This window comes from Euleptes europaea, chromosome 20, assembly GCF_029931775.1.
Source record: "Euleptes europaea isolate rEulEur1 chromosome 20, rEulEur1.hap1, whole genome shotgun sequence".
Lineage (NCBI taxonomy): Eukaryota > Metazoa > Chordata > Lepidosauria > Squamata > Sphaerodactylidae > Euleptes > Euleptes europaea.
Window position 1 is genome coordinate 9,939,298 of NC_079331.1, and position 26,372 is coordinate 9,965,669.

General features: G+C 47.1%; 1 protein-coding gene across 4 annotated transcripts in view; it reads left to right on the top strand.

Moving 5' to 3' along the window:
* Window positions 1–2,773: 2,773 nt before the first annotated feature.
* SEMA6D (semaphorin 6D) overlaps window positions 2,774–26,372 on the top strand; it is a 33,003-nt gene continuing 9,404 nt past the window's right edge. Inside the window, exons 1-16 of one of the 4 annotated variants that reach the window (XM_056865806.1) lie at window positions 2,774–2,882; window positions 3,867–3,978; window positions 4,350–4,410; window positions 4,501–4,563; window positions 4,665–4,766; window positions 5,819–5,909; window positions 6,977–7,096; window positions 12,750–12,838; window positions 14,324–14,541; window positions 14,671–14,802; window positions 18,602–18,757; window positions 20,872–21,045; window positions 22,370–22,510; window positions 22,608–22,685; window positions 25,534–25,595; window positions 25,978–26,034. In XM_056865806.1, the coding sequence (XP_056721784.1) occupies window positions 2,774–2,882; window positions 3,867–3,978; window positions 4,350–4,410; window positions 4,501–4,563; window positions 4,665–4,766; window positions 5,819–5,909; window positions 6,977–7,096; window positions 12,750–12,838; window positions 14,324–14,541; window positions 14,671–14,802; window positions 18,602–18,757; window positions 20,872–21,045; window positions 22,370–22,510; window positions 22,608–22,685; window positions 25,534–25,595; window positions 25,978–26,034 (1,765 nt within the window). Of the gene's footprint in view, window positions 2,883–3,866; window positions 3,979–4,349; window positions 4,411–4,500; window positions 4,564–4,664; window positions 4,767–5,818; window positions 5,910–6,976; window positions 7,097–12,749; window positions 12,839–14,323; window positions 14,542–14,670; window positions 14,803–18,601; window positions 18,758–20,871; window positions 21,046–22,369; window positions 22,511–22,607; window positions 22,686–25,503; window positions 25,596–25,977; window positions 26,109–26,372 lie in introns of those variants that run through there. The other 3 variants (XM_056865805.1, XM_056865803.1, XM_056865804.1) reach the window with 3 other exon arrangements.

Consider the following 26,372-nt stretch of genomic DNA (forward strand, 5'->3'; position numbering starts at 1 on the left):
TTTAGCCTGAAGAGGAGAAGACTGAGAGGGGATATGATAACCATCTTCAAGTACCTCAAGGGCTGTCACATAGAGGGGGGTGCCGAGTTGTTTTCTGTTGCTCCAGAAGGTTGGACCAGAACCAAAGAGTTGAAATTAAATCAAAAGAGTTTCCATCTAGACATTAGGAAGGCATTTCTAACAGTTCGAGCGGTTTCTCATTGGAACAGGCTTCCTCGGGAGGTGGTAAACTCTCCTTCCCTGGAGGTTTTTAAGAAGAGGTTAGATGGCCATCTGTCAGCAATGCTGATTCTATAACGAACAGATGACAAAACTCCTCTGAAGAGGAGAAGACTGAGAGGGGGTATGATAATCATCTTCAAGTACTTGAAGGGTTGTCATATAGAGGAGGGTGCCGAGATGTTTTCTGTTGTCCCAGAAAGTCGGACCAGAACCAACAGGTTGAAATTAAATCAGAATAGTTTCCGTCTAGACATTAGGAAGAATTTTCTAACAGTTAGAGCGGTTCCTCAGTGGAACAGGCTTCCTCAGGAGGTGGTAAGCTCTCCTTCCCTGGAGGTTTTTAAGAAGAGGTTAGATAGCCATCTGTCAGCAATGCTGGTTCTATGACCTTAAGCAGATGATGAGAGGGAGGGCATCTTGGCCATCTTCTGGGCATGGAGTGGGGGGTCACTGGGGGTGTGTGGGGGAGGTAGTTGTGAATTTCCTGCATTGTGCAGGGGGTTGGACTAGATAATACCCTGGTGGTCCCTTCCAACTCTGTGATTCTATGATATGGATTTGTTTACCATTTATAGTAGAACACTTGAACTGGCAAAGGGTTACATGTGCGCTCCAGGAACAGCTGTGCATTCAGAACAAGTGTTTTCTAAAGTTGACCTTACTGAAAATCATCTGTGCACAAGAGTGCCTCCAGAGCACGTTAACATGTTCATGTTCCAAAGCAGATAATCTTTTAAAATGCGTATTTGGGCTGGATTGATTATGAGCTTGTGACAGTTTAAACGATAATGTTTTTGATAGTTTAATCAGTGGCTTTATGCAACTTAAATTTACATTCCTAGTCAAGTAAAGGCAAACTCAAATAAAATGAATGCGTCGCACCGTGTTTCGAAAACGTGGAACTGTCAGTATTTTCATGTAGATCTTCCATTTGCTTAAAAGTGTCATGTTCTCCAACTTTTTAGAGCTCAGCTGAAATTTGCAGGGGCGTTGAAGTCATGCGGGTATCACTGTTTTCTTGTTTCGTTGGGCCTTGCGTGGCTGAGAATCTCGTTCAGGCAAATCAGAAAGTTGTCCCATTAACATAGAGCCAAACTAGTGAAGGGACTGGGGGATCCACAGATAGATTTCTGTACCTTTTTAAATTATTACTATTGTAAAGGATAACCAGAGGGAAGGCAGCATGGTACAGCCCGATCTTGTCAGATCTCGGAAGCTGAGCAGGATCAGCCCTGGTTAGTATTTGGATGGGAGACCACCAAGGAATACCAGGGTTGCTATGCAGAGGAACGCACTGACTAACCACCTCTGTTAGTCTCTTGCCATGAAAACCCCATAAGGGATCGCCATAAGTCAGCTGCGACTCAACAGCACTTTACATACACAAAGAATAACCAGAGGCGGTGGGTTGAAAGACTAATTGGGACCATTCGGAAAGGGGGAGGTTAGTTTTTTTTTATCCCTGCAACTTTTCCAAAATCAAATGGCTTGTGTTAGAAGAAAGGAAACATACTACTACCCATTGCAGACACGTCATAACGCCAGTTGGAATTCCACAACGTGGAATTAACATGGGGAGGGGCTGTGGCTCAGTGGCAGAGCATCTGCTTGGCATGCAGAAGGTTTCAGGTTCAATCCCCGGCATCTCCAGTTAAAGGGACTAGGCGAGTAGGTGATGTCTATGTAGGTGATGTGAAAGACCTCTGCCTGAGACCCTGGAGAGCCGCTTCCGGTCTGAGTAGACAATACTGACTTGGGTGGATCAACGGTCTGATTGAATATAAGGCAGCTTCACGTGTTCATGTGCCGACGACTGAAAAATGCTCAGAACGGCAGCATTTCCCGTCGTGGGGTAGCGAGTGAAGTGGGGAATGAATGAAAACCGCGAGGTTTGATTTCATTGGTCTCCAAGCTTGGATCGCCTTGGCATAGCTGTTCAAGAGAGGCATTAAGCATTCACATGAGATGGAAAATACGCACAGAGCCATCGCCCTCAAGGTAAAAGGGAAAGGCTGCCTTGCCGTTTATGCAGTTTGTGTGTGCCTTGAATCTTGAAAGAAGCTTTGGTTAATTTGCAGGCCGAGGCTTTCCGGGTACCGTGCGGCAATTAGCGGGAGAAAGGAAAGAGATTGCCGTTTAATTAATATTCTAATCCCAGCGTTAACAATCTTCCTGCCATGTCAGCAAGTTCGCAGGTTCCATTTGTGATTTAGCCCGGGTGACATCCGTCAGCTACCTTGGTTGGGTTGGGGGAGGGGAGGGGAGGGGAAGAGAATGGGGGGACGATTTCTTTTTTTTAGCGAACGTCAACGTGTCGCACCAAAGTTTTAATCAGGTTTGTCACCTAGCAGTTTTTCTGTCGAGCAAACACAAAGGGGACCTTTCAGGCAACATAATGTGCGCAATCCTCGTTCGCGTCGAAGTGTTCGGGAATGAGCCAGTCCTCTGGTTGGGTTCCAACCGGTAGACTCAACGTGGGGGTTTTGTGTTTAACTCTCTTGCAGGTAAATAGGATTGCCTAGAAGTGATTCAGCCCCCGCCCCCGTCTGTCATGAGGCTCCTGCTGCTCTCGGCCTGTGCGGTGCTGGTGACCATCTCTCCATGTGATGCCGTCAGCTTCCCGGAAGATGAGGACCCGATCAACGTTGTTGACTACCACTGTGAGTAAACCAGCCCAACAAAACTTGCCATTCGGTTTTTCCATTTAGTTCTGTTTGTACAGCAAAAGGAAACATTTATTCCGACGCCCCCTAGTTTATTGATTTACCTTTAGATAGACAACTACAGTTACTTGTGTTTGTTTTTAAAGAAAGCATTACTTAGTGGTAAGCTGCAGTACTGCAGTCGAGAGCCCCGCTCACGACCTGAGTTCGATCCCGACGGACCTCAGTTTCAGGTAGGGGGCTCAAGGTCGACTCAGCCTTCCATCCTTCTGAGGTCGGTAAAATGAGCGCTCAGCTTGCTGGGGGTAAAGTGCAGACGACTGGGGAAGGCAATAGCAAACTACCCCATAAAAAACGTAGTCTGCCTAGTGAACGTCGGGATGTCAAATCACCCCACGGGTCAGCACTGTGCAGGTACATTAACCTTTGCTCCCTAGATATAAAGAAAAAGAAGAAGAGTTGGTTTTTATATGCCAACTTTCTCTACCACCTAAGGGAGAATCAAACCGGCTTACAATCACCTTCCCTTCCCCTCCCCCAACAGACACCCTGTGAGGGAGGTGGGGCTGAGAGAGCTGTGACTAGCCCAAAGTCACCCAGCTGGCTTCATGTGTAGAAGGGGGGAAACAAATCCAGTTCACCCGATTAGCTTCCACGGCTCATGTGGAGGAGCGGGGAATCAAACCCGGTTCTCCAGATCAGACTCCACCACTCCAAACAGCCGCACTTAACCACTACACCACGCTGACCTGGTGCTTGCAGAGGGGACTTCCTTTACCTTTAAAAACACTAAACAAAATTTAAACAAAAGTGCATTTGCTGATGCTGACTATCTTGTAGTCATTTATATTCAAGACATTATGCGAGGACTTTAGTCTACGCTTTTTTCTGCTCCCAGCATATACAGCTAATCAATGCTTCCTATTGATTCTTGATCTCTGTAATCCCAAGCGTTGGTATAACCCATTTTTTAACTTGCAGATTCAAGGCAGTACCCAGTGTTTAGAGGACGCTCTTCAGGCAACGAATCCCAACACAGGCTGGACTTTCAACTCATGTTGAAGATTCGAGACACGCTCTACATTGCCGGCAGGTAATTTTCCCATAGTCGGTTGATTAAATTAAAACCCCTTCCCTCTTCCCCGCCCCCTTTACTGACTTTGCATTTGATCTGTGTCCCTTCTGTAAAAATAAACTGTTGGATCGGACGAGGAAATCAGATTGGTTGGCAGAGTCAATTGTGGAGGCCCCTTGTGGTGGGCCCTGGCTTACAAGCGTGGATGGAAGCTTACAACCAGCTTAGCTTCAACAAGTCTGTGGAATCCTGTGCCTTCCAGTGATGCCCTGGGCCCCTAGCAATGGTGGCGCCATGTTGGTTAATGCGAAGAGGGTGGTGCCATTTGGGTTTCCCATCTCAAGCTTACGACAGCAGTTGACTTTTCTTCTTCCCTTGTTCTCCCGCAGGGATCAAGTTTACACTGTAAACTTGAATGAAGTTCCAAAGGGAGAAGTTGTTCCGAGCAAGGTAAACACGAGGAGGGAAACCCAATTTGATTTCAGGAGCAAACTCTTTTCAGATTAAAGACTGAACGCTGTCCTTGTTTCCCTGGAACAGAAATTAACATGGCGGTCGAAGCAACAAGACCGAGAGAACTGCGCCATGAAGGGCAAACACAAAGTAGGTCTATTTGATTTTACGAGCAAAAACGTTGTAAACCACATTGGTACAGTGAAAGCGGATGGACGTATAATACATGACCTCTATTCTTCTTTTTTTAGGATGAATGCCATAATTTTATTAAAGTCTTTGTTCCCAGGAATGACGAGATGGTGTTTGTCTGCGGAACAAATGCTTTTAACCCCATGTGCCGTTACTATAGGGTAAGGACGTCTCACCGGTTCGGCAAAGCTTATGGTTGCCTTCCTGCCTTGGGTGCTGACTTGTCTGGAGAAAGGCGAGCATATCAATAGTTCAAATAAATTTTAAAAAACCAACCGCGATGTGCAAATGTCCTGCCATGCAGGTGTTTCCAACATGAATGTCAAGAATCTCGATGCGCATCCCCACCTGTAGTGCTCCTCCGAGCCCTCTGGGACTGGCCGAATGCATCTTTTGACACAAATGGAGATGTGGGTTTGAATCGATGGCCACCAGTGAACCATCAGTCCTACCTGCCATGTTCTGCCCACTTTTTGTGTGTGCTGTGCTGGGATTGTACAGGTTTAACCCGAAAACCCAAGGGCAGGCGGCACTCTAGTCTTGCCATCTCTGTTCTCGTTCCCACACTGCGCCCAAACCCTGCCCTGATGCTCAAAGACATCTCTCATGGGCAGTAGCCAGATTGGTAGGGGAGGAGCTGTGGGTCAGTGACAGATCCTCTGCCTGGCGTGCAGAAGGTCCCAGGTTCAATCCCCAGCATCTCCAGTTAAAAGGACCAAACAGTAAGACCTCTGCCTGAGACCCTGGAGAGCCGTGGCCAGTCTGAGTAGACAATACTGACATTGATGGACCAATTGTAGCTTTAGGGTAGTTGTGGGCACCAGCGCCTCCCCTTTTTTGAGCCATGATGCAGCTGAAAGTTTTATGGTCCCCTACCAAGTTGCTCTTTTTCTATGTACCAGTTGTTCCTCAGTTGGACTTAGGACTTTAACTCATTGCTGTCCACCGCTGGTTGTCACAAGCTTGTGGAACCTCTCCCCATGACAGAGGTGAAGTTCTGCCCCTGTGCACAGCTCTTTGCAGAAGAGTTCTTGTCCTGAACATTGTGGAAGATTAGATTTAAGTCTGATAGAAGTAATCGAGCTGAATTATGGTGTATGTAAAACTGTGTTGTGTGTCGTCCCCCCACAAACACACACACACAACCTCCAGTCACTCTGGCCTACAGATCTTGAAGCGGCATCAACAAACAATTCATTTTTTCCTTCCCTAGTTGAATACCTTGGAGTACGATGGCGAGGAAATTAGCGGCTTGGCGAGATGCCCGTTCGATGCCAGGCAAACCAACGTTGCCCTCTTTGCTGGTAAGAACCTGTTGTGTAATGAATCCTAAGAATGGACAAAGGCGGTGAAGTGTGATGGAGAATTTTGAAGGAAGCGTTGGAAAACAGTATATGCCTTTACATAGAAACAGAATGCAGTTGAAGGCACCTTGTTTGGGATTAGAACTCAGTTGCAAATAGTTGACTTTACAGCAGAGGTGACCAAGCAGGACCTGCCCCGTCCCTGTCTCACTTCCTGCATCAATACCGGGGCCAAAACCGTTGTTTAAAGCCCTTGATGATCTAAACATTGATTAAAAATATAAGAGCCCCGTGGCGCAGAGTTTAAAGCCCTTGTTTAAAGCCCTTGATGATCTAAACATTGATTAAAAATATAAGAGCCCCGTGGCGCAGAGTGGTAAGCTGCAGTACTGCAGTCCAAGCTCTGCTCACTACCTAAGTTCGATCCCAACGGGAATCGGTTTCAGGTAGCTGGCTCAAGGTTAACTCAGCCTTCCGTCCTCCCGAGGTCAGTCAAATGAGGACCCAGCTTGCTGGGGGTAAAGGGAAGATGACTGGGGAAGGCACTGGCAAACCACCCCGTAAACAAAGTCTGCCTAGAAAACGTCGGGATGTGACGTCACCCCATGGGTCAGGAATGACCCGGTGCATGCCTTTTACCTTTTTAAAAAATCCATCCTTGCTTTCACCTTGCAATTCTCCATCTTGATTTCACCTTTCTCCTGTATAGTTTCATGCTAGGTTCTGCTTCTTGGAATGGGGCTGTGGGTCGGCGGTTGAACATCTGCTTGGGATGCAGAAGGTCCCAGGTTCAGTTCCTGGCCTCTCAAAGGCTCAAGGAGTAGGTGATGGGAAGGAGCTCAGCTTGAGACCCTGGAGAGCTGCTGTCAGCCAGAGTAGACAATATTGCCCTTGACGGACTAATGGTCCGACTGTAGAAGCCTGCTGTCTAGAGAGCGTAGTAGCCTCCCAAGGTTACCTATGTTGGCCATTCCTGTACTGTAGAGAGGATGACACCAAGCAGCACTAGTCTGGGATTAGCAAAGCTCTTGCGTTATATTGACACTTAATGTCCCGTCCTGTTGTAGATGGCAAACTGTATTCTGCCACAGTCGCGGATTTCCTGGCAAGCGATGCGGTTATTTACCGAAGCATGGGGGACGGGTCAGCGCTCCGAACGATAAAATATGACTCCAAGTGGATAAAAGGTACTTTTAACATTTATTGTCATCATTATCACTGTCTTAACGGTTTCGTTGTAGACCTCTTAACTCCATGACTCCCAAACGTTTTGGGCCACCGCCCCCTTGGTTTCACAAACTCAACCCCAGCACCCCCTACCCTATCCTATAAAAAGCATTGTTCAAAATAGGGGTTTGCATGACTCACTAAAGAAGATAATAATAATAAAAAGTTCAAAACAGTAACAATTGATTGCACATCTATTCAAAATCAAGTTGAAACTTTTTAGTTGAAATTTATTCAACAAAACTGATGAACTTGATCCAGTGCAACCGGCTCTTCAAAGTCTGGGGGGAAATTCTGATAGTTCCCACCAAATTTGCCAGCATGGTGCCGTGGCTTGATCTACTGTAAATGAGTGAACAACACAGTTGAAGGGGCCCACCTGTAGCGCCCCCCCGGTTCCCTCTTGCCCCTAGGTAACCCAACCAATCCCCAGGGGGTGGTACTGCCCACTTTGGGAACTACTGTCTTAACTGAAGGAATGTGCACATTATTAACAGGGGTGGGGTATCACTCCCATCATTTCAGATGTTTATATTTTCTGTACAGTTTCTGTTGCTGATGAACAGTTAGATTCTAGTCCAGTAGCACCTGAGAGACCAACAAGAGTTTCGGCGTATGAGCTTCCGAGAGGCAGAGCACCCTTCGTCCAAATGGAATGGAGATACCGGAGTCCTTATGTTCTAATCAGGAGCAGGGAGGGGAGTTGTAAAGAGTGCTTGTAAAAGATGCAGCGGTACCATGCATATTGTCATCAGCTTGGTTTTTGTACCTTTGCATTGTTTGCAAGCGTTCTTCTCACCTGGAGTACTGTGTGCAGTTCTGGAGGCCTCCCTTCGAAAAGGGCGTGGACAGAATCGAGCGGGGGCAGAGGAAAGCGGCGAGGATGAGCAGGGGCCTGGAGACCAAGCCCAGCGAGGAAAGGCTGAGGGACTTGGGGATGCTTAGTCTGGAGAAGAGGAGGTTGAGCGGGGACAGGATTGCTCTCTTGAAGTATTTGAAGGGCTGTCGCTTAGGGGAGGGCAGGGAGCTGTTCCTGTTGGCAGCAGAAGATAGGGCTCGCAGTGATGGGTTTAAATTGGGGGAGGAAAGGTACCAGCTGGATATTAGGGGAAATAATTTTACAATAAGAGTTGTTCGGCAGTGGAATCAGCTATCTAGGGAGGTGGTGAGCTCCCCCTCACTGGCAGTCTTTAAGCAGAGGCTGGACAAACCCTTGACAGGGATGCTCTGGGCCAGTGGTTCTCAAAGTGGGCAGTACCACCCCCTGAGGGGGGTGGGATTACCTAGGGGGGGCACTAAGAGGCAAGGGGGCATCAGGGGGCACTAGAGGCGGGCCCCTTCAACTGTGTTGTTCGCTAATTTGCAATAGATCAAGCTATGGCACCACGCTGGCAAATTTGGTGGAAACTATCAAAAAGGTTTTCCAGACTTTGAAGAGCTGGTACCGCTGGATCAAGTTCATCAGTTTGGTTGAGTAAATTTCAACTGGAAAGTTTTCGTTTGATTTTGAATAGATGTGAAATCAATTGTTACTGTTTTGAAGTGTTATTGCTATTATCTTCTTTAGTGAGTCATGCAGATCCCTGTTTTGAACATTGCTTTTAGGGTAGGGAACGCTGGAGTCGGGTTTGCGGCACCGAGGGGGTGGCGGCCCGAAAGGTTTGGGAACCACTGCTCTAGGCTGATCCTGCATTAAGCAAGGGGTTGGACTAGATGGCCTGTATGGTCCCTTCCAACTCTATGATCCTACAACATGCCTCCTACCTTCTGAGTGGAATAAAAGAACTCGGAGATCTCCATTTCTGCTCGTGTCTGACGAAGGGAGCTTGGACACTCGAAAGCTCGTACCCTGTTGGTGGTCTCTAAAGTGCTACTGGGCACGACTGTAACTATTTTGCTGCAGACCAACACAAAGATCCTCTGAAACCATTTTGCTGGTGATTAGATTTTTCTCAAGGTTGAAACCTTTACCTCCATGTTTCCCAAATGACTGATAGCTGAGGCACACTTTTTCCCAGATGGCAAATTGAAGTCACGCTTGCCTCTTGTGCCGTTTTTAAACATGCGTAAAGAATAAGAATGGCTCATCATCCCCTCCACTGGAGCCCATCTGTGTTACTGTGTGAGTCTCTGTTCTGAACATGCTTCCTGACGGAAGAAAACAAAGCCAAAGCAATAAAGCAAACAGAGAAAGCAAGCAGCCTCTTCCGGGTGGGGGTGGGTGGAGGTGCGAACAAACAGGAAGCCTTGAGCTATCCAAATAATTTGTTTATTTTAAAAAATTCTATGCCACCTCTCCAGGGAACCTCCCTGAGACAGCTTACAAAATAAACCATAATAAAAACACCATGGTGACCCTATCAATCAAAGTCCTCCAAAATGTCCTATCTTTGACAGCCTTGCTCAGATCTTGCAAACTGGGGGCCATGGCTTCCTTTATTGAGTCCATCCATCTCTTGTTGGGTCTTCTTCTTTTCCTGCCTTCAACTTTTCCTAGTCTTTTCCAGCGACTCTTGTCTTCTCATAATGTGACCAAAATACGCACAGCCTCAGTTTAGTCATTTTAGCTTCTAGGGTCAGTTCAGGCTTGATTTGATCTATAACCCACTGATTTGTTTTTTGGCGGTCCACGGTATCCGTAACATCCTCCTTCAACAAAAAACGCCATAGAAGTTACTAAAAACTCAGCATTCAAAAGCCCAGCCAGAGGATAAAAGAACATGGAACAGCTTAAAATGGGTCTTAAACATTTATCAGGCTAAAAACAGACTATAAACTGTTGTTATTTTGTAAATAACCCCTTCATTAATAGCATGGGTAAACGTAAATTGTTTGACCGGGTACCTAAAAGAAAAGAGTGTAGGCACCAGGCAAGCCTCAAGAGCACTGGTTCCCAACCGGGGGTCCGTGGACCCCCAGGGGTCCGCGAGAACTAAATTAAGGTCCGCAAAACAAAGTTATAAACCCATAATAAATTAATATTTTCAATTAAAAGTTCTCTATTATAAAATATATATATTCAAATATTATTCTAAGTTTAATGATTAACTAACAGTTATGATTAAAGTTTATTTTCAAATTCTCAGCATTTTTATTTTGAACCTTGGGGTCCCTGCACCGAACAAAAAAGTCCTAGTGGTCCCTGGTCAAAAAAAGGTTGGGAACCACTGCTCAAGAGGAAATGTGTAATGTTTCTGGGGTCCAAAATAAGAGACCAAAGGAATGAGGAGTAGTTCGAACAGCTTTGCTCTTTTTTTTTCAGGGACCACCACTGAAAAAGCCCTGTCTGCGTCTTGTTCCTTGTGGCAATGCAGTACTCCCTTCTTTACCGTTAAGTGTTTGTTATATCGAAATCGGGCCGCAGCCTTCAGGTTTCTTCCCTTCTGCAAGAATAACATTTTAAAAAAATACTTCTGCGTCCCCGTCTCTCCACCCTCTCCTAGATCACAGGGCTGGGGGGACCCCCTGTCTCTCAGCCACAGTGTTTGTGTGCAAATACTGCAGCCTGCCTCATGCAACTTTAGAGCCCATTTTTCATCTGGCCCCGAACCGAAAGCTTTTTCCCACCTCCGCCCAATCAAACAGATTAATGAACGAAGCCGGAGTCACAAAGACCTGAACTGTAAGACAATTCCCCGGAGGCCTTTTTTTTTTTTTTTTTACAGTCCATTACCCGACATTAAAGCCTCTACTGCATTCGTTTTAAGCTTGACTTCATCTGTAGCTGGACGTCCTAAAGTGCTTTCAGTCGCGGCGGAGCCTGCGCAAAACCCACAACAAAGCCTTTTTGGCAGCCGTGGCCGACAGATCCCGGCGGAGAGGCCTCAACAGGAGCCTGTTTGTGAGCAGGGCAAGCGAGGCACGAACACCTGTAACCAAATGATGCGAGTCACGTTGGGCAGGGCAGGTCATTGGAAAAGGCCAGTCCCATAGAACTTATAATTTCAAGATATTCTCTTATGTGAAGTCTAGTGCAGTGGTTCCCAAACCTTTCAGGCCACCGCCCCCTTGGTTCCACAAACTCAACCCCAGCACTCCCTACCCTACCCTACCCTACCCTATAAAAAGAATTATTCAAAATAGGGGTTTGCTTGACGCACTAAAGAAGAACAATAATTTTTTTAAGCGGTAACAATTAATTGCACATCTATTCAAAATCAAATTAAAACTTTTTAGTTGAAATTTATTCAACAAAACTGATGGACTTGATCCAGCTCTTCAAAATCTGGAAAAAAAATTGATAGTTTCCGCCAAATTTGCCAGCATGGCGCCATTGCTTGATCGATTGTAAATCAGTGAACAACACAGTTGAAGGGGCCCACCTCTAGCGCCCCCCTGCTGCCCCCTTGCCTCTTAGTGCCCCCCTAGGTAATCCCACTGCCCCCCAGGGGGGTGGTACTGCCCACTTTGGGAACCACTGGTCAGTGTGTTAATTTATATCCCGTCTCCCCTTGTGGCTCAAGGTACCTTCCAAGAATTGCTGAAAACATTTTCAGTTAAAAAGTGTGTGGAAATTTGACCCAGACGCTCTTTCAGCAAAATGTCATTGGTTGGTGCTGATCTGGGGTGTACTTTATTTTTATTTTTTTTTGCCTTAGAGGAAAAAGAAATGTTCACCAAGTTGCTCTTTGTTGCATCACATTCATGGAAGTACAACATTTCCCCAATCCATCCCTGGAAGAAATTGGGTGGGGGGGGAGATATATTAGCTGATATATGGCCATCTGCCAGCACTGCTGATTCCATGGCCTTAGGCAGCTCATGAGAGGGAGGGCACCTTGGCCATCTTCTGGGCATGGAGTAGGGGTCACTGGCGGTGTGGGGGGGAGGTAGTTGTGAATGTCCTGCATTGTGCAGGGGGTTGGACTAGACGTCCCTGGTGGTCCCTTCCAACTCTATGAGTCTATGAATTATTTTTAAAAGGGAAGATGCTGTGATAGAATTTATAATTTCAAGATATTCTCTTATGTTAGTCTAGTGTGTTAATTTGAAGACCTTCCCTAAGGACACATGTTCACATCGGCAGTTCAAGTTAGATAAGAGTGCTTGCATGAACCTGTTGGAGTTGCTCCTTAGAATAAAGCTGTTCGAACTACTCCTCATTCCTTTGGTCTCTTATTTTGGACCCCAGAAACATTACAGCAGCCACATCTCCTGTGAGCACAACGGCCCCAGGAGCATGACAGAACTGACCCAAGTGTGCTGATTTGTACTGATAAAAAAGACAAATCAGTGGGTTCTAGATCAGATCGAGCCCGAACTCTCCCTAGAAGCTAAAATGCCCAAACGGAGGCTATTGTACTTTGGTCACATTATGAAAAGACGAGTCGCTGGAAAAGACTATAATGCTAGGGAAAAGCGGAAGGCAGCAGGAAAAGAGGAAGACCCAACACGAGATGGATTGACTCAATCAAGGAAGCCACGGCCCTCAGCTTACAAGACCTGAGGAAGACTTATTAATGATAGGATGTTTTGGAGGCCGCATGTAGCACAGTAATGCTTTACAACGTTGTTCAGGGACGAATTGGCCATATGAACAGTACCATTAAAGTAAGTAATGCTTTACCCCTCCACAAGGGACGCTCCAACCCCCTTTCTTCTTCCACCTTCCAGAGCCCCATTTCCTCCACGCCATCGAATATGGGAATTTCGTGTATTTCTTCTTTCGAGAGATCGCGGTGGAGCACAATAATTTAGGCAAGGTAAGAGGAAATGCAGCTGTCTGTTACGAGAAGCTACGAAGCCTCAAGATGACTTGTAGAGGAATAAAGGACGCTTGTTACAGAGCGCCTTGCCTTGTTTCCTTTCTACAAGGACTGGTTTAAAAAAACAAATAAGCTGGTACTTGCATACTTCTAATTGCTGGGGGAGCTTGTGCAATGTAGCTTTTTTTTTTTTTTTAACCTTCAAAAATTACAAGTCTGGCACATTTATGCTGCAGTCCTGAACAGTTACATCATTCTAAACCCATCGGTGCCGATTGAATTAGAGGGGCGTAACTCTGTCCGCCCTGACCTGGATGGCCCAGGCTAGCCCGATTTCGTTAGATCTCAGAAGCTAAGCAGGGTCAGCCCTGGTTAGTATTTGGATGGGAGACCACCAAGGAAGTCCAGGGTTGCTGTGCAGAGGAAGGCACTGGCAAACCACCTCTGTTAGTCTCTTGCCATGAAAACCCCAAAAGGGGTTGCCATAAGTCGGCTGCGACTTGACGGCACCTTACCCATCCACGACTCTGTTTAGGATTACAATCCCTAGGAACCACCAAAATACCACTAAGTACCCTTTGAGCCCTCTCCCCCCAAGTCTTCATCAGGGTTCGGTGCTAGAAACAAAAAAGGCACTTGAGTGACTGCGTACCTCCCCCCCAGTTAATGTTCCCCATACCACAGAGCCCGTTTGCTTCTGAGTACCTCCAAGGCCTAATTTGTGGTGAGGCTGCCACATAGTTAGTCTGATACCTGGTTTCGATGCCATAGTGTATTCCTTAAGCATGTGACAGCGTGGTGTAGTGATTAAGAGTGGTGGTTTGGAGCAACTAATATAATAGGCCTGCTCCTCTGATCCTGGAGAGAAAAGGTACGCATCATGACTAGCATCCATTTTGACTAGTAGCCATGGATAGCCCTCTCCTCCGTGAATATGTCCGCTCCCCTCTTCAAGCCTTCCAAGTTGGCAGCCATCACCACATCCTGGGGCAGGGAGTTCCACAATTTAACTATACGTTGTGTAAAGAAATACTTCCTTCTATCTGTTTTGAATCTCTCGCCCTCCGGCTTCAGCAGATGACCCGCGTTCTAGTATTATGAGAGAAGGAGAAAAGCTTCTCCCTGTCCACTCTCTCCATGCCATGTGTAATTTTATGGACCTCTATCATGTCTCCCCTTAACCAACTTCTTTCCAAGCTAAACAGCCCTAAGCATTTTAACCACTCCTTGTAGGGCAGTCCCCGGTACCTCATAGTCTGCCTGCTCTGCATTGTCTTGTACCTTGCCAGTTGGGCACAGTCAGACAACCCCACTCGGAGGGCTGTATTTGGCCCAAGAGCCGCCAGTTGCTGACAGTTGGGTTTTCTTGGTGTCACGACTGCCCTGCCACTTCCTTATCTGGAAAGTCACTCCTGGTGTTGAAAAGCCACAAAAGCACCCGCAACGGTCATTCCCTGTGCCGACCTTTCCTTTCCCGCGCAGGCCGTGTACTCCCGCGTGGCCCGCATCTGCAAGAACGACATGGGCGGCTCTCAGCGAGTGCTGGAGAAACACTGGACTTCGTTCCTGAAGGCCCGCCTCAACTGCTCCGTCCCGGGGGACTCGTTCTTCTACTTCGACGTGCTCCAGTCGATCACGGACATCATCGACCTCAACGGGGTCCCCACGGTGGTCGGCGTCTTCACCACGCAGCTGAACAGGTGAGAGGCTAGCCGAACCACCCTCAGAAGGAGCTCTCTGGCGGTCAGCCGTGCGGCCCGGCGCTGCGTTGTTCGTCTGGGCTTTTGCGACGGCAGACTTTTCCCCCCGCCCTCCATTATCTTTTGCAGCATCCCCGGCTCCGCGGTGTGTGCTTTTAGCATGGAGGACATTGAGAAAGTATTCAAAGGACGATTTAAGGAACAAAAGACCCCCGATTCTGTTTGGACAGCCGTACCGGAAGAAAAAATACCGAGGCCGAGGTAAAAAAAAAAAAAAGATTTACATTCAAAACTCAGTTTTGTGGCCTTTATAGGTTGGTGTACCCCAGTGGTTCCCAACCTTTTTTTGACCAGGGACCACTAGGACTTTTTTGTTCAGTGCAGGGACCCCAAGGTTCAAAATAAAAATTCCAAGAATTTGAAAATAAACTTTAATCATAACTGTTAGTTAAACATTAAACTTAGAATAATATTTGAATATATATTTTTATAATAGAGAACTTTTAATTGAAAATATTAATTTATTATGGGTTTATAACTTTGTTTCGCGGACCTTAATTTAGTTCTCGTGGACCCCTGGGGGTCCACAGATCCCCGGTTGGGAACCAGTGGTGTACCCAATGGCTTGGATAGCTGGGCGTTACCAAACAGCATGGGCCTCTCGCCTATGCATTTGTGGAGCCGCTGCAGAGGTCCTAATTCATTACACCTTATTCTATCCTTTTTACACAGAGCCCAGACTTAAATTTCTCGGAGCGTTACTAAAGGGCCTAGATCTGTCTCCAGATCCGGAGAAGCTGCTCTTTCTCCTATCAGACGCCAATCCTGATGTTTCCTACAAAGTCTCCCTCTTTGCTTTAGCAGCTAAGAAAACCCGAGCTAAAGCTGTTATTAATCCGGGAACTCAACATATTGAAATACTAGCTTCTTGGGGGTCAGACTGTTTTCAAGTTTTTTCAATGTTATTTTAATGTTTTGTATGGTGGATTATGATGGCCTTCGGCCAGAGACAATAAACTTTATATCAGCCTACTTATATCAGGTTGGTGTCAGCGGAACTGTTCCTCGGGAGTACAGTTGTAGGTCTCCGTTGAGGCAGGGTGCTCGTGTTAAAAAGAGGCTGAGGAAAAAGCAACGGGAGATAGCTGAAGTCCTTCGTTCCCTCTGTTGGCAAGTCAGGGGTTTGATGGAGGCCTTTCGGGGTCTGACCTACCTTAATTATTATTTTTAGAAATGAACTTCAATAGTCTCCCAGTATGTTTGCATGTTGCCAGTTCAAATGAACACGTGAGGTTGCCTTGCACTGAACCAGACCCTTGGTCCATCAAGGTCAGCCTTGTCTACTCCAACTCGCGGCGGCTCTCCAGGGTCTCAGGCGGACGTCTTTCGCATCACCTGCTACCTGGTCCTTTCGGCTGGCGATGCCGGGGATTGAACCTGGGACCCTCTGCCTGCCGAGCGAATGCTCTGTCGCGGAGCCCCAGCTAGGCAGAGCTTGATTTCTGTGCATACTTTTACCACTGTTGTTGGGGTTGGTTTCGTTTTGGTCATTTACACAAAAAGGTGCATCAAATTGGATATCAGAAACAAAAACGCTGTGCATGGGAAAAGTGAAAATAGTGTGGTTTTTAAGCGATTAGGAGAATTAAAGCTGCCGGGGAAGCCCTGGCTCCAGAGATATTGAGAGCCGTACATTAAGCCAATGCAGTTATGATATGTCAGCATGTACCTGTGCTTCGGATTCCTCCTGGTTTTTTATTTGATTTAGAATCCCCCTGCTCTTATAATGTTTCTTGAATCTTTGTGATTCATGAGGCTCTTGTTCCCCCCGTCTGACAATGTTAAGCAGACATCTGAGTAGTCATCTTTTGATGGATGTTAAGTAAACAGAGCAGATACCAAACAAGGCTGCTCTTTAGTCTATTTTTTTAAAGAATTTTTTATTATTTTCAAATTGGTTTACAATCTTAATTATTTTTCAATTCACAAAATACATAATATAAAAGATTTCTATCTTATCTCTAAGCAAGTATATATATTTAACTTCCCCTCTCCCCTCCTCAGTCCATTTAATATCCATGTTTCTCTCTTTGTATTCAATTCTAATTCATTCTAATAAACCAAATCTGTCAATCCTACAGTAGATTTTTTAACTTTGGTAATTTAATTACTTTTAACATTTTGAATTAGATCAATTCATATCCCTTGATATTTCCCAATTTAAGTTCAGTTGAACAATATGTTGTCCATGCCTCCCATTCTCCCAAAAATTCAGTATTTTCTAAGGCTGATCTTTATTCTCAATAGGCAGTTTAGAAAACAAACGCATGAAGGTTTAATAAAGGACTGGATTAGTAACCATCAGTAGGCCCACGGCAAGCAAGGACGCAATGGGGTGAGGAGTGAGAGATCTTTGATCGGAGCTCCGAAAGTATTTTTACCAGTTAAAGAGCAGCCGGGGGGGTGGATCGGTTTAGACTGGACTACTGGCAAAGAAGAGGTTAATGTTTCCTCCCATATCATTCTCTTCATAGAAATTGGCTAATCCAAGTGCTCGGGGGGGGGGGATTGATACAATGCAGAACTTCAGTATATATTTGATGTAATAAAGGGGAGAGGGTTAATCTTTCCAAAAGCATCTGCTTCTTAGCCTTAAAATTAAATTAGGAGATCCGAGCCAAAATCATGTCTCTAGTAGTTGCATTCTCAACGACTATAAAAGCGTTAGCCTTTACCGAGAGGAGGCGATCCCTTGGCAACTAACACAGTGAAATTTTCACAGGTGCCCCAGAATATTCAGGAGAAAAAAACATAACCCACAGAGGCTCATTCATCGAATCATAGAATCATAGAGTTGGAAGGGACCACCAGGGTCATCTAGTCCAACCCCCTTGCACAATGCAGGAAATTCACAACTACCTCACCCCCAGTGACCCCCACTCCATGCCCAGAAGATGGCCAAGATGCCCTCCCTGTCATCATCTGCTTAAGTTCATAGGACAGATGGCCAGCCTGAAATTCTTGCAATTGTAAGCAGAGTTATGTCCTTCAAAGTCTATTGAAGTCAGTACGCTTAGAAGAGGATAACTCTGCTTAAGATTGCGCGGCTAGTGGTCTCGGTAGCTTCAGTCAGGGCTCGGTCTCAACCTTACCTTGCAGTAGAAGCTCAGCCGTAAGAACATAAGAACATAAGAAAGGCCCTGCTGGATCAGACCAAAGCCCATCAAGTCTAGCAGTCTGTTCACACAGTGGCCAACCAGGGGCCTCTAGGAAGACCACAAACAAGATGACTGCAGCAGCACCATCCTGCCTGTGTTCCACAGCACCTAAGATAATAGGCCTTCTCCTCTGATCCTGGAGAGAATAGGTATGCAACATGACTAGTATCCATTCTAACTAATAGCCACAAATACCCCTCTCCTCCATGTATATGTCCACTCCCCTCTTAAAGCCCTCCAAGCTGGCAGCCATCACCACATCCTGGGACAGGGAGCCTTGGGCCTTACATGTCCAAAAGCATATATTCTCCTGCTTCTCTGTGGCCTTTTGGAAGGCCAACTTGGAAGACTTTAAAAGGGGAGTTGACATGTTCGTGGAGGAGAGGGCTATCCATGGCTACTAGTTAAAATGGATACTACTCATGATGCAGACCTATTCTCTCCAGGATCAGAGGAGCAGGCCAATTCTATTAGGTGCTGTGGAACCCAGGCAGGATGCTGCTGCTGCAGTCGTCTTGTTTGTGGCTTCCTAGAGGCCCCTGGTTGGCCACTGTGTGAACAGACTGCTGGACTTGATGGACCTTGGTCTGATCCAGCAGGGCTTTTCTTACGTTCTTATGTTTTCCAATTTTTGTTGTACCAATTTTCGTTCGCCACACACGTAATAGAATCTGGGCCGAATCAAAGCACTCGGCCAGCTGTGTGCAGAATGGACAAATGCCCAAAATTGTGGCTTTTTTTTTTCATTCGGGCCACGAGTGTTTCCCTCGCTCTTTCGAAACTCTTGCCCTCCTTGTTAACTTTAATAAAAAATCGGGAAAAAAATGTCGCTTTCCTTTCAGACCTGGTTGCTGTGCAAAACACGGCCTAGCAGAGGCTTACAAAACCTCCATTGATTTCCCAGATGAAACCCTCTCTTTCATCAAATCCCACCCTTTGATGGATTCCGCCGTTCCGTCCGTCATCGAGGAACCCTGGTTCACAAAGACGAGGGTCAGGTAAGGGAGGCGTTGGGCAGGGATGTAAGGCACAGCTGCTGCGGGACTGAAACACAATCCCGGCCGCAGCAGGGCCTTTGTACGCCATCGTTGAAAGTGTGCTTGAGGTTGCATTGTGGCTGACGCATCTGCTCCTGTGCGGGACTCGCCGGTGGCCAGAGCCCGCCCACGTACACAAGACCGGAGCGGGATTTGGCTTTGCAGAGGCCGTGGGTGGGAGGCAGAGAAGGGCTATTCTCTGGTTTTAACAAAACAGAAATCTGGCTAGACCTGCTCTTCCGGAAAACTAGCCAGGCTGGTACTGTATCGGAGAGCTTGGCACACCGGGCTGATCGGCATGTTCCGAGAGACCTGGGGCAGCACCAAACAAAAAAGGCAGCCTAGAGTCAAGATCTCACCTACAGTGTTGTGTAAGGAGAAGCATGAACACATGAAGCTGCCTTATACTGAATCAGACCCTTGGTCCATCAAAGTCAGTATTGTCTACTCAGACTGGCAGTGTCTCAGGCAGAGGTCTTTCACATCACTACTTGCCTAGTCCCTTTAACTGGAGATGCCGGGGATTAAACTTGGGACCTTCTGCATGCCAAGCAGATGCTTTACCACTGAACCATGGCCTATCCCCATGAAGCTGCCTTATACTGAATCAGACCCTCAGTCCATCAAAGTCAGCATTGTCCACTAAGACTTTCAGCGGCTCTCCAGGGTCTCAGGTGGGGGTCTTTCCCCTCACCCACTTGCCCAATCCCTTTAACTGGAGATGCCGGGGATTAAACCTGGGACTTTCTGCATGTCAAGGAGATGCTCTACCACTGAGCCACAGCCCCTCCCATGGCATCCCAGGGCCGGCTTGACTACTTTGTCTTTGCTTGCCCCTGCTGAGGGAAGCCAAAGGGGTGGATTAGTGGGCAGGGGGAGCTCCTGGCACAGTGATGACAGAGGCAGGATGGGTTGCACATCACAGACGGGGTGGATGCAGCCAAGGGTCGCAGTTTTTGGCTCCAGCTGCCGTGCCACGCTCCCCATGCAGGCAAGGGACGCAAAGGATCATGCCTCGCTTAGCGATTGCTGTTGGCCAACGCACACGGCTTTCGGGCAGCTTCCCGTTGACGAACTAGCCCGTGGCACCCCAGATCTCGAGAAGGCGCTTGGAAATGGGACCAAAAGACTGAAGAGCTTTTGCGTGATCCGCAGGATTCTGTTTGCCAAACAAGGTTCAGCTCCCTCATTCCCCAAACACTCAGGGGCGTTTTCAAGGCAGTAGGTAGGCCGGTTGGCACTCAGCGGTGTATGCCCACATCCATCCTCAATTCCAGGCCGACTGCTATTTAGATTTTTATCCTGCCCTTCTTTGAAAGACCTCGGGGGGGGGGCTGTGAGATGTCTCCCCACTTTTTAATCCTTGCAAGAACCCTGTGACATGGGCTGGCTTGAGAAAGGGTGACTGGTCCCAGGTCACCCAGCAGACCATGCGGCTCTAATTGAGCCACGGCAATCTTCTTTTCTGTAGCCCTGTGTTTGTTACTAGACATGCAAATAGGTCTGAGAGGAGGAAGTTGGTTGGTGTTGTGTCTTCTGCTGCGACAGAAGGCACTGATGGTTTCCCAAAAGCAAACAAAAGTAGTAATACTTCCCTATGAAGGAGCTAAACGGAAGGGGCATTTGTGGGGCTCTTTCCAAACAGAGGGATGAGCCCTGTGGCGCAGAGTGGCAAGCTGCAGTACTACAGTCAAAAGCTCTGCTCGCGACCTGAGTTCGATCCCTACGGAAGTCGGTTTCAGGTAGCCGGCTCAAGGGAGACTCAGCCTTCCATCTTTCCGAGGTCGGTGAAATGAATACCCAGCCTGCTGGGGTTAATATGTAGACGACTGGGGAAGGCAGTGGCAAACCACCCCGTAGACATAGACTGCCTAGTAAACATCGGGATGTGACGGACTACCTTTACCCTTCCACCTTCCAAACTGAAAGGCTGCAGGTGCCCCAAATGGATGGTTTCTTTCTTCCCCTCTTTGAGACTTCCACTCACACAGGCAAAGTGTTTCAGAAAAATGAAGGACAGACAGTCTGGGAGAGGCGTGGGACACTATTAATGTCAAATGTTTTGGTCTCGACAGGTATCGGCTGACTGCGATAGCCGTGGACCGCTCTGCTGGCCCCTACCAAAACTACACCGTCATATTCGTTGGCTCTGAAGCTGGAGTGGTGCTTAAAATCTTGGCAAAGACCAGACCTTTCTCCTTGAATGACAGCGTCTTACTGGAAGAGATTGATGCTTACAATCATGCAAAGTAGGTATCATTTAACAAGAACTGCTGTAAGTCATTTTTTATGACGTCTTGTTCTGTCTGAGTCATTTCCCTTCCTTGACACCTGGCTTGGAATGGTTTCCTCCCCACCCCACCCCTTGGCTGGTGCTTCCTGATCTTTATCAGAATGAACAGCAGAATAATCTGGAGCTGTTCGTGTATCCACCAATGTCTGTAGATCACGATCCCATTTCAGATCTGCACTGATGCCCTCCTGTTACTGTGCAGGTATTGCTCCCTAGATATGAAATGAGCTACATTGTAAAGAAACTGGGAAAGTCATTAATAATCAGCACCGCGATATTTCCTAGGGAAACACTAGGTGACTGTTTTAGCCAGACCCATCTTGTATCTTACTATCAGCCTAGAACGTAAGAAGAGCCTTGCTGGATCAGACCAATGGTCTGTCTTGTCATAGAATCATAGAACCATAGAGTTGGAAGGGATCACCAGGGTCATCAAGTCCAACCCCCTGCACAATGCAGGAAATTCACAACTACCTCCCCCCAACACCCCCAGTGACCCCTCCTCCATGCCCAGAAGATGCCCAAGATGCCCTCCCTCTCATCATCTGCCTAAGGTCACAGAATCAGCATTGCTGACAGATGGCCATCTAGCCTCTTCTTAAAAACCTCCAGGGAAGGAGAGCTTACCACCTCCCGAGAAAGCCTGTTCCACTGAGGAACGGCTCTAACTGTTAGAAAACTCTTCCTAATGTCTAGACAGAAACTCTTTTGATTTAATTTCAACCCGTTGGTTCTGGTCCGGCCTTCTTGGGCAACAGAAAACAACTCGGCACCCTCCTCTATATGACAGCCCTTCAAGTACTTGAAGATGGTTATCATATCCCCTCTCAGTCTTCTCCTCTTCAGGCTAAACATACCCAGCTTCTTCAACCTTTCCTCATAGGACTTGGTCTCCAGACCCCCTCACCATCTTTGTTGCCCTCCTCTGGACACGTTCCAGTTTGTCTACATCTTTCTTAAATTGCGGTGCCCAAAACTGAACACAGTACTCTAGGTGAGGTCTAACCAGAGCAGAGTAAAGCGATAACATCACTTCACGTGATCTGGACACTATACTTCTGTTGATGCAGCCCAAGACCGCATTTGCCTTTTTAGCTGCTGCATCACACTGCTGACTCATGTCCATCAAATATAGGCTTTTGTAAACATCTGGGGATTTTTTTTTCCCCTTACGCTTGATATCACTTGAAAGGTTTGTTGTGAAAATCAGAGGTGACAAACCCCTGATCAAAGAAGGCTGAAGGAGAAATAACTGCTTCCCAATTCCTTGTGCCAAACAGGTGTAACGGAGACGGCGAGGATGACCAGAGGGTCATTTCCCTACAGCTGGACAAAGACCACCACACTTTGTTCGTCGCCTTCTCTAGCTGCGTCGTGCGGATCCCCCTCAGCCGTTGCGAGCGTCACGGATCGTGTAAGAAGTAAGCTGCCTTCCTTGCAAGCGGGTCTTCAAAATGGATTCCCATGGCCCCGACATAGTATTTCATTTCTACTCCCTTCCTTGGTCTCACCCCACAGGTCCTGCATTGCCTCCCGAGACCCCTACTGCGGCTGGCTGAGTCACGGGACCTGCGGAAGGGTGAAATCGAGCATGTTGTAAGTAGCGGTGTTCGAAATCTCAAGCGTCATCCGGGGCTGTTGCATTAAGCATTTTGTATACACGTGCAAACGGGCAGTCATTGGTTCGGAAACGCAGCGGCCTCAATCCGGTTGCCTACATCCAGCGGTGCTACCCCTGGGGCTGGATAGGTCAAGCTCACACCGAGGGGGTGCTTGTGTGAACCAGGGCTTGCGTTGCTCGCATCAGTAGCCCCTGGTAGAAACCCACAAGGAGACCCAGTCGTTTCATCAAGCCAGTTGTAGCCAAAACCACAAAACGTCATGCGGCACTTTGAAGTCCGTGCCGTGAGAAATGTGTGAGTAGTTAACGCGTAGTTAAATTGTGGAACTCCCTGCCCCGGGATGTGGTGATGGCTGCCAACTTGGAAGGCTTTAAAAGGGGAGTGGACACGTTCATGGAGGAGAGGAGTATTCATGGCTGCTAGTTAAAATGGATACTAGTCATGACTCATACCTATTCTCCAGGATCAGAGAAGCATGCCGAATATATTAGGTGCTGTGGAACACAGGCAGGACGGTGCTGCTGCAGTCGTCTTGTCTGTGGGCTTCCTAGAGGCCTCTGGTTGGCCACTGTGTGAACAGACTGCTGGACTTGATGGACCTTGGTCTGATCCAGCAGGGCTTTTCTTATGTTCTTATGCCTATTATATTGGGTGCTGTGGAACACAGGCAGGATAATGCTGCTGCAGTCGTCTTGTTTGGGGGCTTCCTAGAGGCACCTGGCATTAGGTAGACTATCCTGTCTCCTGGATCTGCTGAGTTTTAAGTCTGTCAGCATAGCCGAGGGTTGGTTAAGAACCTTGATTTCATTTTTTTTAATGGAAGCTGAGATTCTCAGGATGGGGCACCCAGAACCTGTTTGAGTCTGCTGAGAGGTCTAAGGTGATATTTATGCTTCCCACCGTTAAACTACAGCTTCCGTTTGCCCTTCTGGCTGCATTCAGAACAGCGAGCACAGCCGTCATTTTCCTTGAAAAGTCGCTGTGAATTCAGGCTTTCTTGCAAAAACGAGTCAAGTTCTGTCTGTTTAGTTTCCTGGAGAAACATTAAATACCCCGAAAAAAATTCTCAACCTCGAAGGACTTGCACCTTTTTTGACACTCTATGTGTCAGCAAACAAAACTACTGGTAATGTTGGGTTAGCCAGTATCATCCTTTCCTGGGAGATCGGAAGAAGCTAAAGTTTCCCTTCTCTTAGCAGACTCCTCTTGGGAGATAACCACTCGAGTAGCCAAATTTTGCCTCCGGTCTAGTGGGATTCGTAAATGGATGGTTGAAAGCCTTCCCCCATAGAAGATCTTTCCTCCTCTTCTCCAAATCATCCCTCCCAGAACCATCAACTTTTATTATTTTAACCTAACTTTTATTTTTATTCAGAGCTGATATTGTAGCGAAATAAAATTTGATTTGATTTGAGTTAGCCGGTACTGTTGTCCGATTGCTTTAGGGCGCAATCGAGTGTGAAGTCCCCCCCCCCAAAAAAAAAGCCTTGTTGAAACAAATGGGAGCCACTCAAGAGCAGAGCCGTGCCTTGTAAAGCTCTTGTATGTTCCAAGGGGGCTCGGGCAGGAGAACTTCCCTGTGGGTTGCAGCTCCAGACGCCTTAGATTGTTTAGTAACTGAAAGGTTTATCGATCCACAAGGCAGCTTTGGAGTCACAAAACCTAGTACACAACAATATTGCAGGATGAAAGCACTCACTGAACACAAAAAGACACTAGAAGAAATCTGCGCGCACACACAAAATCACAGTTAGAGTATTAAATCCATCCCACCCCCACCCCCAAGTCTCTTCAGTGGATATTGTAGGCCAACAGAGGTGGAACAACCTCGGAACTAGTTCCATGGTCTCCATGCCACTGAGTGCCATGCGTGAGAGCCAGCATGGTGCAGTGGTAAGAAGTGGTGGTTTGGAGTGGTGGACTCTGATCTGGAGAACCGGGTTTGATTCCCCACTCCTCCACATGAGTGACCTCGAATTGGGGAGGGGGGACAACATTATTGCAATCTGAGAGTCCTTGAGATTCTACCAGATTGGTTGGTATTAACAACAGGCCTGAAGTCGTTGTAAGACTGCATGTTGTTGAATGTCTTTCTTCCTACCAAAACTCTTGAGTTCACGCAACAGCAGCCCTGCTAGATTAGACCAAGGTCATTCTAGCCCAAGAGAGAGCCAGCGTGGTGTAGTAGTTTGGAGCGGTGGACTCTGATCTAGAGAACCGGATTTGTTTCCCCACTCCTCCACACGAAGCCAGCTGGGTGACCTTGGGCTAGTCACACTCTCTCAGCCTCGTCTACCTCACAGGGTGTCTGTTGTGGGGAGGGGAAGGGAATGCGATTGTAAGCCGGTTGGATTCCTCCTTAAGTGATAGAGAAAGTCGGCATATAAAAACCAACTTTTCTTCTTCTTCTTCTTACTCTCCGTCCTGTGTAGCCATCACAGATGATGATGTGCGTGCAACACACACAAGCAGAGACTCTCAAAAAAGAAGTTGGTACCCGGTCAAGGAGAGCGACCGTTAAATTTAACCTCCTGGTAGTTGCACGGATCATTATCAGTAAGAGCAACTGCTCAGTAGCCGAGTTAATGATCCAAGCCGAGGTTGTTAAAATTAAAGCCCTAACTACCTTTCTTTTATGTCAAATGTTCTTGAGTATGAAGTCCGCTTCCCTCTTTCCGGCCGCTGAGCAAAGCGCGTTGGGTGAAAGGGGGTGGGGAGGGACGGCGACTTTGCGCGGTTTGGACCGACTGTCGATTCCCCGCCCGTCTCCCGACTAATGCTGTTAATTGCAGGTTGTCTTTGTTTGTTTCATACAACCGCAGCGCTGGAGGGTACGAACAGGACGTGGAATACGGCAACACGGCCCTGCTCGGGGACTGCCACGGTAAGCGAGGGTCCCGGTCGCCGGCTCGAGAGCGTGGCATGAGTCGGTTTGCGGGGCCACGTTCCCCCCCGTGTGGATGTCCCATTACTGGCACTGAGCACGCCCCGCCCCCTCCTCTCCCGTAAAACCGATTTGGCACAAACCTGAGCTGCTTGATGGTTGGGTGGCGGCGGCCGCTGACCGTTCCCCTCCCAACCTTCACAATCGTTTGGGGTCTGCAAGCAAAAAGTATCGAGCCGATAATTTTTTTTCCCCTTTTCCTCTCGGGTTGACCAATTGTACTTTGTTTTTCGATTTTCAGTTGCTCAGGCTTTGAAAATCTTTTTTGGTTTTTCCTTTTTGGTTACTTTTCACTGATTACTTGTTCCTTTAATTCTTTTAGAAATTTTGCCTTCTACAACTACACCAGATTACAAAATATTTGGGGATCCAACATCTGGTTAGTTTTTTTAAAATCGTTTTTTTCCTTCCCTCCGATTAATGAATCTTTTCTTTCCTTTAGTTCAGCATTTTCAGCCTCCTCCTCCTTCTCTTTTTCTTTTCTTTTCTTTTTTCTTTTGTGGTTTTTTTTAATCCTTCCTTTGGTGCAGTTGGTAATTCTTCATTTTTATTTTTTATTTTTGCTTTTTCTGCTTTTACTCATAATTCCAACTGATGGTCAGGATCCAGCCCGAACTTTCTCATGCGGCACCCCCTCCCGCATAGCTGCATGCTAATGGCTCATTATTAATTGAGATGCATCTTTTTATTAACAGAAGAACTTGATCCCATGACATT